Raw genomic sequence first — 14,754 nt, forward strand, 5'->3', positions numbered from 1 at the left:
CATAATGTCTGTGAAGGTCATCGTAGTCTAAAGAGCTTGGAAAGAAAAACGTCTGGACTTTTTTAAGTAACTTGAAGAAGTCCAGACGCTTTCCTTAGATCAGTCAAGAAACACAGACTGGAGGTCATCTATAAATCAGACTTTTTTTACTGTGGTCCTGTGGGTATTTAAAATGTAACATATTAATAGAAACTGATAACTGCTCTTAAAAAAGGCACCGAAGACAATAAGATGATAAAAGACATGTTTTAAGGAGAATCAGTCTCATCCAACAACTCTGGACTGCAAATCAAACTAATATATGCACAATTTATGAATTCAATTCAATTCAATTCTTTATTTATTTGTCACATGTAGTTATAGCTAGTACAACATACAGTGAAATGTTTTTCCTGGCTAAAAAATACTCCCCCCGACTGTGAGAAACATACTAGAAAAAAAACTTTTACCTAAACTAAGAGAAAGAAAAAACTATAAATGAGACAATTTACCTGATATATTTAACATTCACAATATTTAACTAAGAAAAAGTATGAAACACCACAGTAAGTTCATTATTGTGAGTCAGCACAGAGGTGGATACTAGAGTCAGGCTTCACTCTAAACCCAGCATATACAGGTTCAGTGAAGGTGGTGTTGAAGGTGTGCAGGTGGATCAGTTTATCAGAGGAGACGCTGTAGAAGGACACAGTTCCTGCAGAACAGTCCACATACACTGCTACTTTGTGAGAGAGAGCTGAGGGGAGAAGAGGGATGGCTCTTCCTATGTAATCATGATTTCCATAGTAACCCCTTTTCTCACTGCGGTAGAGACTCCAGGATTGATTAGTCCTCCCAAACCTGCTTTCATCGCCGTCTCCTTTCCGTCTGATTCCTCCATAAGCAGTGTTGGGAAGGTTACTTTTAAAATGTATTCCATTACAGAATACAGAATACATGCCCCAAAATGTATTCTGTAAGGTATTCCGTTACATTACTCAGTGACAGTAACGTATTCTGAATACTTTGGATTACTTAATATATTATCATGCTTTTTACAACAAATCAAATCAAATCAAATCACTTTTATTGTCACATCACATGTGCAGGTACATTGGTACAGCACATGTGAGTGAAATTCTTTTGTGCGAGCTTCACAAGCAACAGAGTTGTGCAAAATACAATAATGTAAACAAGCAAAATACAAGAATGGCTACATCTGAAACTAATAAATATATGTACAATATATAATAGTATATGCATTTCTGGATGTGTATACTAAATATTTTTCTACGTGTGTGTGTGTGTGTGTGTGTGTGTGTGTGTGTGTGTGTGTGTGTGTGTGTGTACATATTTTACAAATTAAATAGAGTAAACAATAAATAAAATATATAAAAATATACAGAGTGAGACATGTGCAAAACAGTGGCATTACTGTACAGTGTGGAGTGCATAATGTTGAAGTTCCAGTAGTGAAGCTGAGGTGTCTATGACGTGTTCAGCAGTCTGATGGCCTGATGGAAGAAGCTGTCTCTCAGTCTGCTGGTTCGGGACCAGATGCTGCAGAACCTCCTTCCTGATGGAAGTAGTCTGAACAGTTTATGGCTGGGGTGACTGGAGTCCTTGATGATCCTCCCCGTTTTCCTCAGGCACCGCTTCCTGTAGATGTCTTGGAGGGAGGGAAGCTCACCTCCAATTATCCGTTCAGAGAACCGCACTACTCGCTGGAGAGCTTTGCAGTTGTAGGCGGTGCTGTTGCCATACCAGGTGGTGATGCATCCAGTGAGGATGCTCTCAATGGCACAGTGATAGAAGGTGAATGTACTATTGCTGTGTGATTTATTACCAGTGTTGGGAAGGTTACTTTTAAAATGTATTCCATTACAGAATACAGAATACATGCCCCAAAATGTATTCTGTAACGTATTCCGTTACGTTACTCAATGACAGTAATGTATTCTGAATACTTTGGATTACTTAATATATTATCATGCTTTTTACAACAACGTGAATGTACTATTGCTGTGTGATTTATTACTATTACTGAAGGTCCGCGACTCCGAACTGTAGTAAAGGGACCTCTGACTAATACGGCGGGGTCCCTGTCGGCTTGTAGCCGAAAAATAGCTCTACTTTGTTGTGTGGGTCAACTTTTCTTGCGAGAGACAGAGAGAGGCGTTGAAACGCTGCTCCAACGGAACTTATTGTTTTCGGAGGAAAACACGAACACGGTGTACAGTTGAGTCTTAATAGCTTACTTACAACTGGGCTCGTCAGGCACTCTTCTTGGCTGAAGTGGTTATTATTACATTTACATGCTTCCAGCTCCCGTTTTTCCTCGATGACAACTCGTACCTTTCCACTCCCCTTTTTCTCCCTCCTCGCGCTCACAGACCCATAACGTGTATGGCAGTCCATTCTCCCTGCAACACGGACTACACTGCCCATGATGCTACATTCTTTAGAGCTATGCTTGTAGCATTCTGCCTGTTAGCTTAGCACAACAACAACGAAAAGGCGCTCTCTCACCCAGGAAACACGCAGTCGCAGAGAGAGAGAGCGTCGCCCTGTAACCATGGCAACCGTAACGCTGCCGCCTGGAACAACAGAACGTAGCTGTCAAACAAAACCCAAACAGTCCTGACCCGTAACAATATCAAACATGAAAGTACCGCAGTGTAATCCGTTTATTTCAACAAAGTAACTGTATTCTGAATACCACCTTTTTAAACGGTAACTGTAACGGAATACAGTTACTCATATTTTGTATTTTAAATACGTAACGGCGGTACATGTATTCCGTTACTCCCCAACACTGTCCATAAGTTACTGCAACATGAACCTCTCCACTCGACCTCCCAGTAACAGCGACCACTTAGACTGTTGGTACACAGTAGCTGAGGCTGATCAAACCTAAAATCATGATCAGGATACAGCTGGTCTTCTTCCACATGTGTCACCTCCTTGTTGTTGTCAGTTTGAGGTTCCTGTGTGCTGTGTTTGGATCCAGCGTCAGATCAAAGAAATCTAAAAGGGCCAATAAGACACAGTGCATAAACACTTAACTCTAACAACTCATTAGCAAATTATTAATTAGAGCCAATGTGTAACAGTAAATGTGGACCTCATATTTTGTGGTCTGTAGCTTAAAAATTCAATAATGCAGGCAGTGTGATGATGAGTGTTAATGAGAAAAAAATAAATCTTAAAAAACAAAATTATCAACAATACTTATTTGAAAGGGAAGTGACTAAAGCTATAATTAAACAGGCTTTGTATTTACATTCACTTCACATGCATTAATAAATACAGCTAATAAATCAAAAACACACTTACATATTTTTAGACCTGGTCTTATCCACCGACCAACCAACTGTTTGCGGTAGCATGTATGCTGTCAAATTACCAGAACACAGCATTAGTTTAAAAAAATGGGTTAAGTGAGACAAGATGGATTTTTCCCAAGACACCAGTGCCAGTAAGTAACTTATGGAAAAAGACCTGCAGCTGAGGCCACTACAGTTGCATTTCTTCCTTCTCAGCTGACAATACTTGATTACAGAACTGGTACTTGGGTGCTGATAGTTGAGTTCCAGTTATTGATAATTCTACTTCATTGCAAATGTTGAATGTTAATAATACTGTTTAATTATAATACTATATTACTATTCAGATTCAACAAAATTGTTTATCAAAATTATAAAGTAAATCACTAAATCATTTTAAAATTATAAGTGACATTGAGCTTTTGTAACATCAAAAATACCATTTGTCATTTTTTTCATTCAGTTGTCTTATTGTCTAAATGTATATCAGTATGCTAGGCATGGACTTTAAAATACTTACCATGTAAATAAGTTCTGGCCAAATTCAATGTTTTAATGTGTGTTTTTTTAAAAAAAAAGAAATTGATGCCATTGCTTAAATAACAGTTTATTGATTTGACAACAAAAAATTCATGAAATACATTGCAAATAAAACATCAGTTATTTTGTTCCAGCCAGCCTGAAGGATCTGTTTTTCTGTTCATTTTTCCAAACACAGGTATCTTGGCATATATATGTACAAAAATAAGTAGTCAGCCTTTTCTCTGATTGCATTGTGCACATCTGTATCCATGTATATTCTTTGCACTAGGTAGTCCCACACAACAAAGTTACACCACTGCATCCCACTGATGAGCAGTTGCCCCTGCACTTGCCAGTAATATGTGTGGCTCTTTTTTTAGTTTAGGGGTACCACGTTCCATTTGAACATATTTGCAGTCAATAAAGTTTTGTACATTGGGACATTTGAATTCAATGAGGCCAAACTGGGGGTATTCATTGGGGTCAAAAACAACACCATCAGGAGATGCAGCAAGCCAGGGGGCAATGGGGTGAATGACCAGACCACAGGGTGAGTAGTTAACATTCATTAGCCTACTATACTCTGGTGCTATTGCATGCTCCATCTCAGTTCCTCTCCTCATGTCTGCTGTCTGCCTTGTTCCCTTCAATATACGCTCTGCTAGTGACTCTGCCGAGCTCTGGCCTCTGACATGACACACCTCCCGAAACCTAAAGGCAGTCACTCTGGGCCTGCGGAGCTGATGCCACTCAGACAAAGAGCTTTGCTCACATGTAGCTTCCTCTATTTTGTGAGCCATTTCCAGAGTTACAGACAAGTTTTTCAGATGCAGAAGCTCTTCTTCTGAGCACACAAACACACAATCTGATGGCAAGATGTCGTACCCCTCCAGAGGCAAGTGCGATGTTGGTGGTGCATCACGTTGTAGTGTGATGTACCGGGTTGTCAAAACCGGCTGCTGATATGACAGAAGACTGCCCTCCTGCACCAGCCCAAAGGCACTTTCCACAAGGGGCTTGTCAGGTCTCATGTTCATTGTGTCTCACAAGTGGCCTGTCCTCAATATTAAATTTTGCATATGCTTCCGTTATTCTGAACAAGCAGGGATCTGGTAATGGACCCACCATGCCTCTTTAGAAGCCACTCCTAAAGAAAACATCAATGACAATAATGTAAGGAAGAAGGTTGTTATACTGAACAACAACTAAACTAAAAGGTGTAAAACAGTGGTGCATAAGTTAGAGACTGGGATGTATATGTACATGACTGAGTTAGCCGTCTTCCGAAAGTGTAATGTTGTATGTAAATTAATACCTATTCTGACACATGTATGTATGAACAAATAGCAACATGCATTTGTAACACAGGAAACCAAATTTTACAAATCTAATTACCATACTCCAGTCTGGGCCATCCTATTTGGTACCGGCTTAGTGAAGATCATGGAGTTGATGGGTCCTGGTCTCACACCCTAACAGAAGACACATTTACTATGGATGGTGTTGCTGTTCATATGTAAACATGGACTAATTCAAAAACTTTAACCTCATTTAAATTACCACTGTCCGTGGCTTGTGCCATTGCTGTTCAGATTCCGTGCAGCTATGCACAGGGGGGACGACCGGCACTCTGAGTTGTGAGTAGTGTGCTGTTTGGAAGAGCAATGCCACTGTGTGATTGCACATAACAGCGCCTGCCACACAGGAGCACTGGCTATGTGTCAGTATCACCAGCGATGAATCCAGAAGCTTAATCTAAGAAGAAAGAACAAAAATTTAAAAATGTAACATCTTCGTGGAAGAGCCAAACAGGAACATAGTTCAGTGTTATGGTTACTGACCCCTACAGGCTTACCCTCCTGAATGCTTAGTGTTTCCTTCTCTCCCTATTAAAACAACTTAACTATCCTTGAAAACTGTAATAATTGTGTATATTTGCAGTATTAACTGTGATTGGTTCTGAGTCGTTCACCCACACAGCTGCCCACTTAACTGGACATACAGACTGTATTACTGGCAATCAGGTCAGTGGTTACCTTACAATATGCTGGAGAAAAAAAACAGCTTTATTTCCTCTTTTGTCCAGTTTCACATGTGGATCCTCCCTTAGAGCAAACAAAAGCTTCATTCCTGAGTCTCCTGGGTGATTATAGCTCAAGTCCAACTCTTTCAAATAGGAGGGATTGCAGTGCAGAGCTGTGGCCAGAGAGGTGAAGCCTGGTCCTGTGATCTGATAGCCTGACAACCTACAAACACACACAACACAATCATTGTAAGGAACTGCTTTGAATTTGATGATGTACCATGGTGGCCATTTAGAAGTTGCCCATCTTGGATACATCTTTTGTTTTTTTCAATAGGGAGAGGGCCATGTGACACATCAAACTCATTGGTAATGTCACAAGAAAAAACAATGGTGTGCTTGGTTTGGTTTCAAGGTAACTTTCAACATAACAAGTCCAGATGTCCATTTGGACTCTTCAAGGCCTTGTCCACAGCACTCTGGTAGAAATTTTGTACTAAAGACTCTCCAGTCTTCACTGATGCCATTTGTTCCTCTTCCAGCAGGTTGATACCAGAGTTGGCGAATGTCAGATGGACATAAAGAGCAGCTAAAAACTCCCGAATGTTCAGATGGACAAAACAGTAAAACTTGTCCTGGTATACTCCTCTCTCGTCTTTAAAAATCTGTGTGAACACTCCTGAGTACACTGAGGCTTCTCTGACCCACACTCTGTCAGGTCTGTTTCATAGAAGATCAGGTTTCCTTTCTGCAGCTGCTAAAAAGCCAGTTTCCCCAGTGCTTCAATCATCTTCCTGCTCTCTAGAACTGTAGCAGTGATCCAGCAGAAGATTGGGATGTGACACATGATGTGGAGGCTTCGTGATGTCTTGATATGAGAGATTATGGTGTTGGCCTCTTCCTTGTCTCTGTCTCTTCCTGAAGTACTCCTCTTTCTTTGGGTCAGTGAACCCTCTGATCTCTGTAACCATGTCTATATACTCAGCAGGGATCTGATTGGCTGCTGCAGGTCGTGTGGTTATCCAGATGTGAGCAGAAGGAAGCAACTTTCCCCCGATGAGGTTTGTCAGCAGCACATCCACTGATGTGGACTCTGTAACATCAGTGAGGATCTCAGTGATGTGGAAGTTCAGAGGAAGTTGACACTCATCCAGACCATCAAAGATGAACACAACTTTGAACTTTTTAAAGTTACAGATTCCTGCTTCTTTGATTTCAGTGAAGAAGTGATGAATAAGTCCCACTAAGCTGAACTTTTTATCCCTCAGTAAATTCAGCTCTCTGAATGGGAATGGAAAAATGAACTGGATGTCCTGGTTGGTCTTGTCTTCAGTCCAGTCCAAAGTGAACTTTTGTGTCAGGAATGTTTTCCCGATGCCAGCCACTCCTTTGGTCAGAACTGTTCTGATTGGTTTGTCTCTTTCAGTCGAAGCTTTAAAGATGTCTTCACACCTGATTGTTGTTTCTGGTCTGTTTGGTTTCCAGGAAAACATTTCAATCTGTCTGACCTCATGTTCAGTGTTGACCTCTCCAGTCCCTCCCTCTGTGATGTAGAGCTCTGTGTAGATCTCATTTAGAGTGGTTCGGGGTCCTGGTTTAGCAATCCCCTCAGAGACACACTGGAACTTCTTCTTTAGGTTACATTTAAATGTGTTCTCACAAACTGGATCAGGATTTTCTACAGGGAAGAACCAGAAACATGGGTGTTATGATTATAGAAAATGTGACAATTTCATTCCTGTAAAGACTGAATTTATGAAGAGAAATCCTCTCACTGCTCTGCAGACAGTCAGCCAGCTCCTCCTGTTTCATTATTCTCAGGAAGTTAACTGCAAGTTTCAGAAATGCCTCTCTGCTGCTCCTTCTCTGCTTCTCTTCCTCACTGTCCAACACCTCCTCTTCATCCCTCTGACACTCTGAATAATCTGGATTCAGATCATTCTGCAGCTTCTTTAGTTCATTCTTCACAAAAGTAATAATGTTGTCTTCCAGCATCTGGAAAATAAATGACACAATCAAAATTAATGAAAATTCAGATCTTCATAGTAAAAACAAATTTTCACAGATTTGCTTAGTGTTTGTTTTCAATTTAACAAAAATTAAGTTTTAAATTTTATGCAAGTAACTTTTTAAAATAAAACTCCTGCCAGACAACATTATCATTACTGGATAGTTTTTGCGGACTGTCAGTTTGGTTCTTATTCATATAAGAACATAGATTATTAACATTAATTTGCTTTTCTGAAAAAAATGTGTTATATAAATACATATGTATTTTAAAAAAAGCCTGTTTTGATCCATCGATTTTAAGTAGTGTTATCTCCACGCTACGCCTTTTATCCACAATATAAAAAATAAAGTGAAACTAATTCACTGTCTAATTATTTGTGGAATTTTGCCATTATTTTATGATGAATATTGGACTGTGCAACATAAAAACAATTTAAAAAGGAGGTTGGTGTACATGTACAAACCTTAAATACTGAGTCCAGATCAGTTTGATGCTGCAGACTCTCCTGATCAGCTCTGTGGAGACATCATGAAGACATTTGAAGCATTTAGCACATAAATACAAGCCACAGATTTCTTCTTCTACTGTTTTGTGATCATCTTAAATAAAACAAATACTACTGTGCTCTAGCAAACCTATTATGTTTATTTACAGACTTATTTATTATTTGGAGTGTGTTCTTGTAATGACCATATTATGGATATGCCCTGCACATTGCATGAACATCAAGATTAAAGAGAATTTTATAAAAAGGGGAAAAAATAACAGATTTTGTGTTGAAGTGTTTTATTTAAAATGTTGCCCTTGTGTATAAAAATACCAGCAGCAAGGAAGAGGAAAGGAAAAACAAGAATAGACCAAACGCAAAGAGCTTTGGAGTTAATGAAAGTAGTTTTTAAGTTGAAGGTGGATTTCAGTCCCCGATTCTGTAAGATGAGATGAATAAATGTACATTTCAAAGTAAATCAAGATGCATAATCTACATTTCCCAATACACAAAAAGTTACAGACAGAGTAAGAGCAAGAAGGATGTTTGCTCAGAGAGAAGTGTGTGGCTCTTAAAAGAGCCTTTGTTGCTGGTGAAGCCGAGCGCTTTGCGTTTACTTGGCCTTGGCGGGCTTCTCGGTCTTCTTGGGCAGCAGCACAGCCTGGATGTTGGGCAGCACACCACCCTGAGCGATGGTGACTCCCCCCAGGAGCTTGTTAAGCTCCTCGTCGTTGCGCACAGCCAGCTGCAGGTGACGTGGGATGATACGAGTCTTCTTGTTGTCGCGGGCTGCGTTGCCAGCCAGCTCCAGGATCTCAGCGGTCAGGTACTCGAGCACAGCTGCCAGGTAAACAGGGGCACCGGCTCCCACACGCTCGGCATAGTTGCCTTTGCGCAGCAGTCTGTGGACACGACCCACGGGGAACTGAAGCCCGGCACGGGATGAGCGGGTCTTGGCCTTAGCTCTGGCTTTGCCTCCGGTCTTTCCGCGCCCACTCATTTTGACAGGTTCTTTTCTTCGTAGTATCGAGACTGAGAGAAAATGTGGCCCGATCAGCTCAAAGCCTCGCTTATATTTCCGCAGAGCGCGCGCAGCTTCGTCACGCACCAATCGCAGAGAGGCTTGCGGCAGCGCGCAACATCAATGCACTTTTCTCCAATGAGCAGCACACACCGAGGCGGGGCGATGCTCCACGTGGAGCCCGTCACCAATCACGAGCCGGAGCGGCACCGCGTCACAGCCAGTCACACACTTTAAGAGCAGCGAGTCTCCTCTGTTCGCTACATTTTCTGCTCGTATCACAAGAAAAGAAAAGTGAGGAAGAATGGCAAGAACCAAGCAGACTGCTCGCAAGTCTACTGGCGGCAAAGCCCCCAGGAAGCAGCTGGCTACCAAGGCCGCTCGTAAGAGCGCCCCGGCCACCGGAGGCGTCAAGAAGCCCCACCGTTATAGGCCTGGTACCGTGGCTCTGCGCGAGATCCGCCGTTACCAGAAATCCACCGAGCTGCTGATCCGCAAGTTGCCCTTCCAGCGTCTGGTCCGCGAGATCGCTCAGGACTTCAAGACCGACCTGCGCTTCCAGAGCTCTGCTGTTATGGCTCTGCAGGAGGCCAGCGAGGCTTATCTGGTCGGACTCTTCGAGGACACCAACCTGTGCGCCATCCACGCCAAAAGGGTCACCATCATGCCCAAAGACATCCAGCTGGCTCGCCGCATCCGCGGAGAGAGAGCTTAAGCTGCACGCTCTCCTACAAACAACGGCTCTTTTCAGAGCCACCTCACTCACACCAAGAGCTCGCTCCTTTATTCTTTTTATTAGTATTCTTTTTATAAAACAAGTTTTATGCTCACTTGAATCTTAATGCTGTTTCTATACCAGAAATTACACTTTGCATCAACGTGGAATTCACTGACTTTATTTTCACAATTGCCTCACTATGGCCAATGTCATTGGCTGGGCCTTTCACGGACCTGTTTACGTCTTCATGCATTCTCAGTCATCCAGGAAAGTAAATCTCCAAAAAGTTGATTCTGTTCATAGATGTAAAACAAACATGCCAGCAGTTTATCTCAGTTAACGAGAGGAGCAGGCATGTGTGTGGCCCCTTCACATAGTGGACATTGAGTTGTTGTGTGGGACACCAGTAGTCCATGTCTTTTGCTGTAACAGTAGTTCATGTTGAGAATAAAACATCCCAGCTCACTAACTTGATCGGGGCAATAGTGCCTAAAATGTTGCATCATTTTGCCGAGAGATCTTTTACTTTGTGGTCATCTTAGATGGACAAAAACCACCAGGTCATTCAGTGTTCCCTTAGTGCTAATGCATATAAGAGATGTTGGTGCACTATAACTGAACTAATGTTAAGTCCTTAAAGTCATATTCTTTTATTATCATGACTGTATTTGAAGCTTCCTTTTTTTTGGTATGATACCTGATTGATATGGAATATGGCTGAAGTAAACAAAAGTCTAAAATACTTACTCAGTCATTTGTTTAATGGTCATTTAACATTAAGTAATTCACATATAAAACTATGAATTGTAATTTTAAATGGTTTAAACGCATCAAGAATAGCATATGTAGGCAAGTATATTTCTCCTCTTTTTAAAAAATAATAAAATAAATAATAATAATCAAGAAACAAAGACAAAAGCAGGGCAGGGTTTGGAGGTTGAATCATCCATCCCCACCAATGCCAAAACCAAATCTAAGCCCTTGTCAGGATCATCCCCCACCACCTGCAGCTGGCCGTCCACAACGACGAAGAGCTGAACAAGCTGCTGGGCCGACAACATCCAGGCCAAGAAGAATGAGAAAGCTGAATAAAATCCAGCCACTTTCCTCAACCAACTAACAGCTCTTGTAAGAGCCACTCACCTCTGAGAGTACACTTGGTTAAAGTAATGAAACTAAATCTTTAATCCATAGGTGTCAAACTCATGTTCACACTAGAACTGAAGTGGGACAGCCCTGTTAGTCTATCAGTATGTGCAACACATTTAGTTGTTTTAGTACATGAAAAAAAATCTGAAATCTGTGAAGTTATTACCCAGACTTTTCTTTTTAAAAACTTGCTTTGAAACCAGAGATCTGTGTCGTAAGTGCATAAGATAAGATGACCTTGATTAGTCCCACAGGTGGGAAATTTGTTTCGTTACAGCAAAAGTGCAAAGTTATGTAGCAGAAATTAGAAAACACTGGTATGCAATAGAATACAAATGCTATATACAACTGAGTAAGAAAATAGAAAAGTACAACTTTGTCAGAAAAAAAGAATTGCACATATAGCAGTCTTATTGCACTTGTGTGGATGTGTGTGTTTGATCAGCTGCAAGTCTTTGTTGTAGAGTCTGACAGCAGTGGGGAGGAAAGACCTGAGTAATCTCTCTGTCCCACATCGTGGGTGCTGCAGCCTGCCACTAAAGGAGCTGCTCAGTGCTGTCAGAGTTTATGCTGTCAGAAGCATAAACATTGTCTCATTGTTTGTTCCTTAAAGTACTTGCATTAAAACTTAAAAACAAGACAGCTGAACAGATTAAAGAGGTTCAGACTTATAATTGTAAATCACTACAAACTCTCATTTAGGTCTAAGATTCATTTAGACCGAAAGCGAACCACAGCTGTGAGCTACATGCAAACACTAGTGGTGTGGTGTATTTTCTGTAATTCTGATCCACTCCTTCAAAGGAGCTTTTTTTAAATTATTATTATTATTTATACCTGGACGCACGTCAACTAAATGTAGACAACCTGGCAAAACTTCTTGTTTGCGATGTGGGTCGTTTCATCGCAGATCATTTACAGTTGCTTTTGATACTTTGTTTGCAGTTTAAACAGACATGTTGCATTTCAAGTGCATAAAATCTGCGTACTAAAACATATGTTAGACAATGTTGCTTGTATGAAGGTTATGTCAGGATTGTGAGAGTGAGATCACATCAAAACTGTTATATTGATATGATTGGTGAAGATGATATTTCAGGCACACATCAGGAAGAGGTTTAAGAAGCTTCATTGGGTTTCAGCCACTCATGTCCACCTTTTACTAGATCAAAGGTGGGTTAGTTACCTAAAAAAAATAAATAAATTTAAAAAAAAGAATCTACTAAGCAAGCACTTCTGTTTCAAGCAGATTTATGGCAGGAAGACATTTACAAATAAACTGATGAATAAGTGAAATTTATTATTTTTCTTTTGTTTGGTCTATGACTGTTCAGTGAGTATTAATAAACAGTGGTATTGAATAGGCCTGTAACCTGTGAAGTTCAGTTTGTGGTCATGACAGTTATTGTAACGTTGTGAAGAAAAGCACGCATTACAGCTGAATCTTATAGCAAAACGGAGAGTCAATATAATCTTGTAGCGTCCCTCGACAGACGATCAGCGTTCCGGTTACCGGTGTTTATTCAGAATAGTAACACGGGCTAATGTGGGCCGTAGCCAACGCCAAAACAACGGGGAAAGTGCCCTCTACAGCAACAGCACAACCCCCGACACTCTTCTGTCTTCCGCCACACACAAACTACTCTAATCCCCGCCCCCGAACACTGTCAGCCAACCACACACCTGCTCTCCTCCAGACTGTCATTGGTAGCTGATGTGATTGACAGACTAACCGGCCTCTCGACTACTGCACATTCAAGGACACTCGGTAAATCACCATGCTGCGGATGTGGTCCAACTATGCCGTAAGTAATTGGCAATTCTGAACACAATACACTGATAACACAACAGTCAACTGACTTGTAACCCAGTCCGTTACAATATGTAGGCAATGTCAGTCGGTCATAAGGGAACAAAACTCTCAAAGTGAAAGTGGGTGGCTCTTAAAAGAGCCGTTTGATGGATTAGGGCGAATGAGTTTAACCGCCAAAGCCGTACAGAGTGCGGCCCTGCCTCTTCAGAGCGTACACCACATCCATGGCAGTCACAGTCTTCCTCTTGGCGTGCTCAGTGTAGGTGACGGCATCACGGATGACGTTCTCCAGGAACACCTTGAGCACACCACGAGTCTCCTCGTAGATCAGGCCGGAGATACGCTTCACTCCGCCACGGCGAGCCAGACGACGGATAGCGGGTTTGGTGATACCCTGGATGTTATCACGGAGAACTTTACGGTGACGCTTGGCGCCTCCCTTGCCGAGTCCTTTGCCACCCTTGCTTTTTTTTTTTTTTTTTTTAAATTAAAAATCACTTTATTTAAATATCAAAATTCACAATTACAAATACACATAATACAAGCACCATGCACAAATTATTCACATCTTATTTTACATATTACAATAATAAAAGCTCCCACGGCAGGTCTTTTCCTAACCACCCTTGCTATCTCTTAATAATTTACAATAGATACATTAATACAAAAGTTAAATAATACAAAAGTTAAATTAATCAAACATATTAACATTAATTATATCTTCAAAAGGTCCCAAGGTAAAGGGCTATTCTTTTTTTGTTCTAAAGTCTTCCTCCTTCTCAGGTCTGTAAGGATATTTTTGCACACAGCAACGCTATCTATCATTTTTTGCTCAATGACCACCTTGGCTCTGGTTTTCCAAATGTGGGTGTTAATGACACACATAATAAGCCAAAAGAGGCGTCTTTTACTGTCATACATTTTTTCTTTAAACAGACCATATTTTATAGCTTGTATATTGTTGTCAATTTCAAAACCCATTTTAGTCATCTGTTGTCTGATTTCTACTGTTCTATAACAGGATAACAGTAAATGTTCAAGGGTTTCATCCTCGACACACCGTGGCATTGGACATTCTTTGGTGGTAACATAACAGCTCCACTGCACCACCGCTCTAACAGGGAGGCGTCCAACAGAAATCAACCACACAGTGTCTCTCATATTTTCAGAGATTAATTTGTCGTAGATATTTTTAACTACTAGCGGGCATTCTTCTACGCCCACGCCCTTATATTTTATCTGTCCTTCATTATTTTTACTGTTAATTATATTGTATACTTGTTTAGTGGATACTTGTGTCCAGTTAATATTAAGGTCTTTCCACTGTTCCGTAGTGTCGCCAAAGAGGAGTTTATAATACGGCATATTGGATCTAGCCCTACCTTTTAGTTTTCCCCATTGTACTTCGTTACCTCTAATCCATGGGGTTCTCCTATTAAGAGCGCTAAACACATTTTTAATAAAAGGAATCCTCAAAGTGATACGGAGATCTGGCGCACCCAATCCACACTCTTTGCCTTTATACATTAAAGTTCGTTTCGTAACCTCACGGTTTGTTCCCCATATTAATTTAACACACAGTTTGTTTAAAAGTAAAAGTGATTTGTGAGGAGGAGGAAAAACTGTGGCAAGGAAGAGAAGTTTAGATACTATATGGGTTTTAACTATATTTACTCGTGCTTTATAGTTAGTATTTTTATTTTCC

At 40.8% G+C, this 14,754-nt stretch overlaps 3 protein-coding genes, 1 long non-coding RNA gene and 1 pseudogene across 5 annotated transcripts; 1 reads left to right on the forward strand and 4 right to left on the reverse strand.

Moving 5' to 3' along the window:
* Window positions 1-551: 551 nt before the first annotated feature.
* LOC308408375 (protein NLRC3-like) lies at window positions 552-8,460 on the reverse strand (annotated as a pseudogene). The gene is made up of 6 exons (XR_013974741.1): window positions 8,447-8,460; window positions 8,325-8,376; window positions 7,626-7,845; window positions 6,278-7,528; window positions 2,786-3,006; window positions 552-874 (listed from the first exon to the last, which is right to left on the reverse strand). The product of XR_013974741.1 is annotated as a protein NLRC3-like (transcript).
* On the reverse strand, window positions 3,974-5,976 carry LOC308401920. Its single transcript, XR_013972652.1, has 3 exons — window positions 5,388-5,976; window positions 5,223-5,299; window positions 3,974-4,974 (listed from the first exon to the last, which is right to left on the reverse strand). It is a non-coding gene; the product is annotated as an uncharacterized lncRNA (long non-coding RNA).
* A 273-nt stretch (window positions 8,461-8,733) lies between the features above and the next one.
* Window positions 8,734-9,427, reverse strand: LOC308401756 (histone H2A-like). Its single transcript, XM_080890135.1, has one exon. It carries the CDS (start codon window positions 9,346-9,348, stop codon window positions 8,962-8,964), a length of 387 nt encoding a protein of 128 aa, XP_080746261.1. The 5' UTR covers window positions 9,349-9,427; the 3' UTR covers window positions 8,734-8,961.
* A 234-nt stretch (window positions 9,428-9,661) lies between these two features.
* On the forward strand, window positions 9,662-10,935 carry LOC308401730 (histone H3.2). Its single transcript, XM_080890085.1, has one exon. The coding sequence runs from the start codon at window positions 9,674-9,676 to the stop codon at window positions 10,082-10,084; it is 411 nt and encodes a 136-aa protein (XP_080746211.1). The 5' UTR covers window positions 9,662-9,673; the 3' UTR covers window positions 10,085-10,935.
* A 1,545-nt stretch (window positions 10,936-12,480) lies between these two features.
* On the reverse strand, window positions 12,481-14,448 carry LOC308408384 (histone H4-like; the record flags this gene model as incomplete). The annotated part of the gene is made up of 2 exons (XM_080900587.1): window positions 12,481-13,513; window positions 14,432-14,448. 2 exons carry the CDS (start codon window positions 14,446-14,448, stop codon window positions 13,216-13,218), a joined length of 315 nt encoding a protein of 104 aa, XP_080756713.1. The 3' UTR covers window positions 12,481-13,215.
* Window positions 14,449-14,754: the final 306 nt, after the last annotated feature.

This window comes from Rhamphochromis sp. 'chilingali' (assembly GCF_963969265.1).
Source record: "Rhamphochromis sp. 'chilingali' genome assembly, chromosome: 1".
Lineage (NCBI taxonomy): Eukaryota > Metazoa > Chordata > Actinopteri > Cichliformes > Cichlidae > Rhamphochromis > Rhamphochromis sp. 'chilingali'.

Bases quoted from the DNA above. Each gene is read 5' to 3' on its own strand.
- LOC308401756 (XM_080890135.1), bottom strand. From the start codon at position 9,348: ATGAGTGGGCGCGGAAAGACCGGAGGCAAAGCCAGAGCTAAGGCCAAG.
- LOC308401730 (XM_080890085.1), top strand. From the start codon at position 9,674: ATGGCAAGAACCAAGCAGACTGCTCGCAAGTCTACTGGCGGCAAAGCC.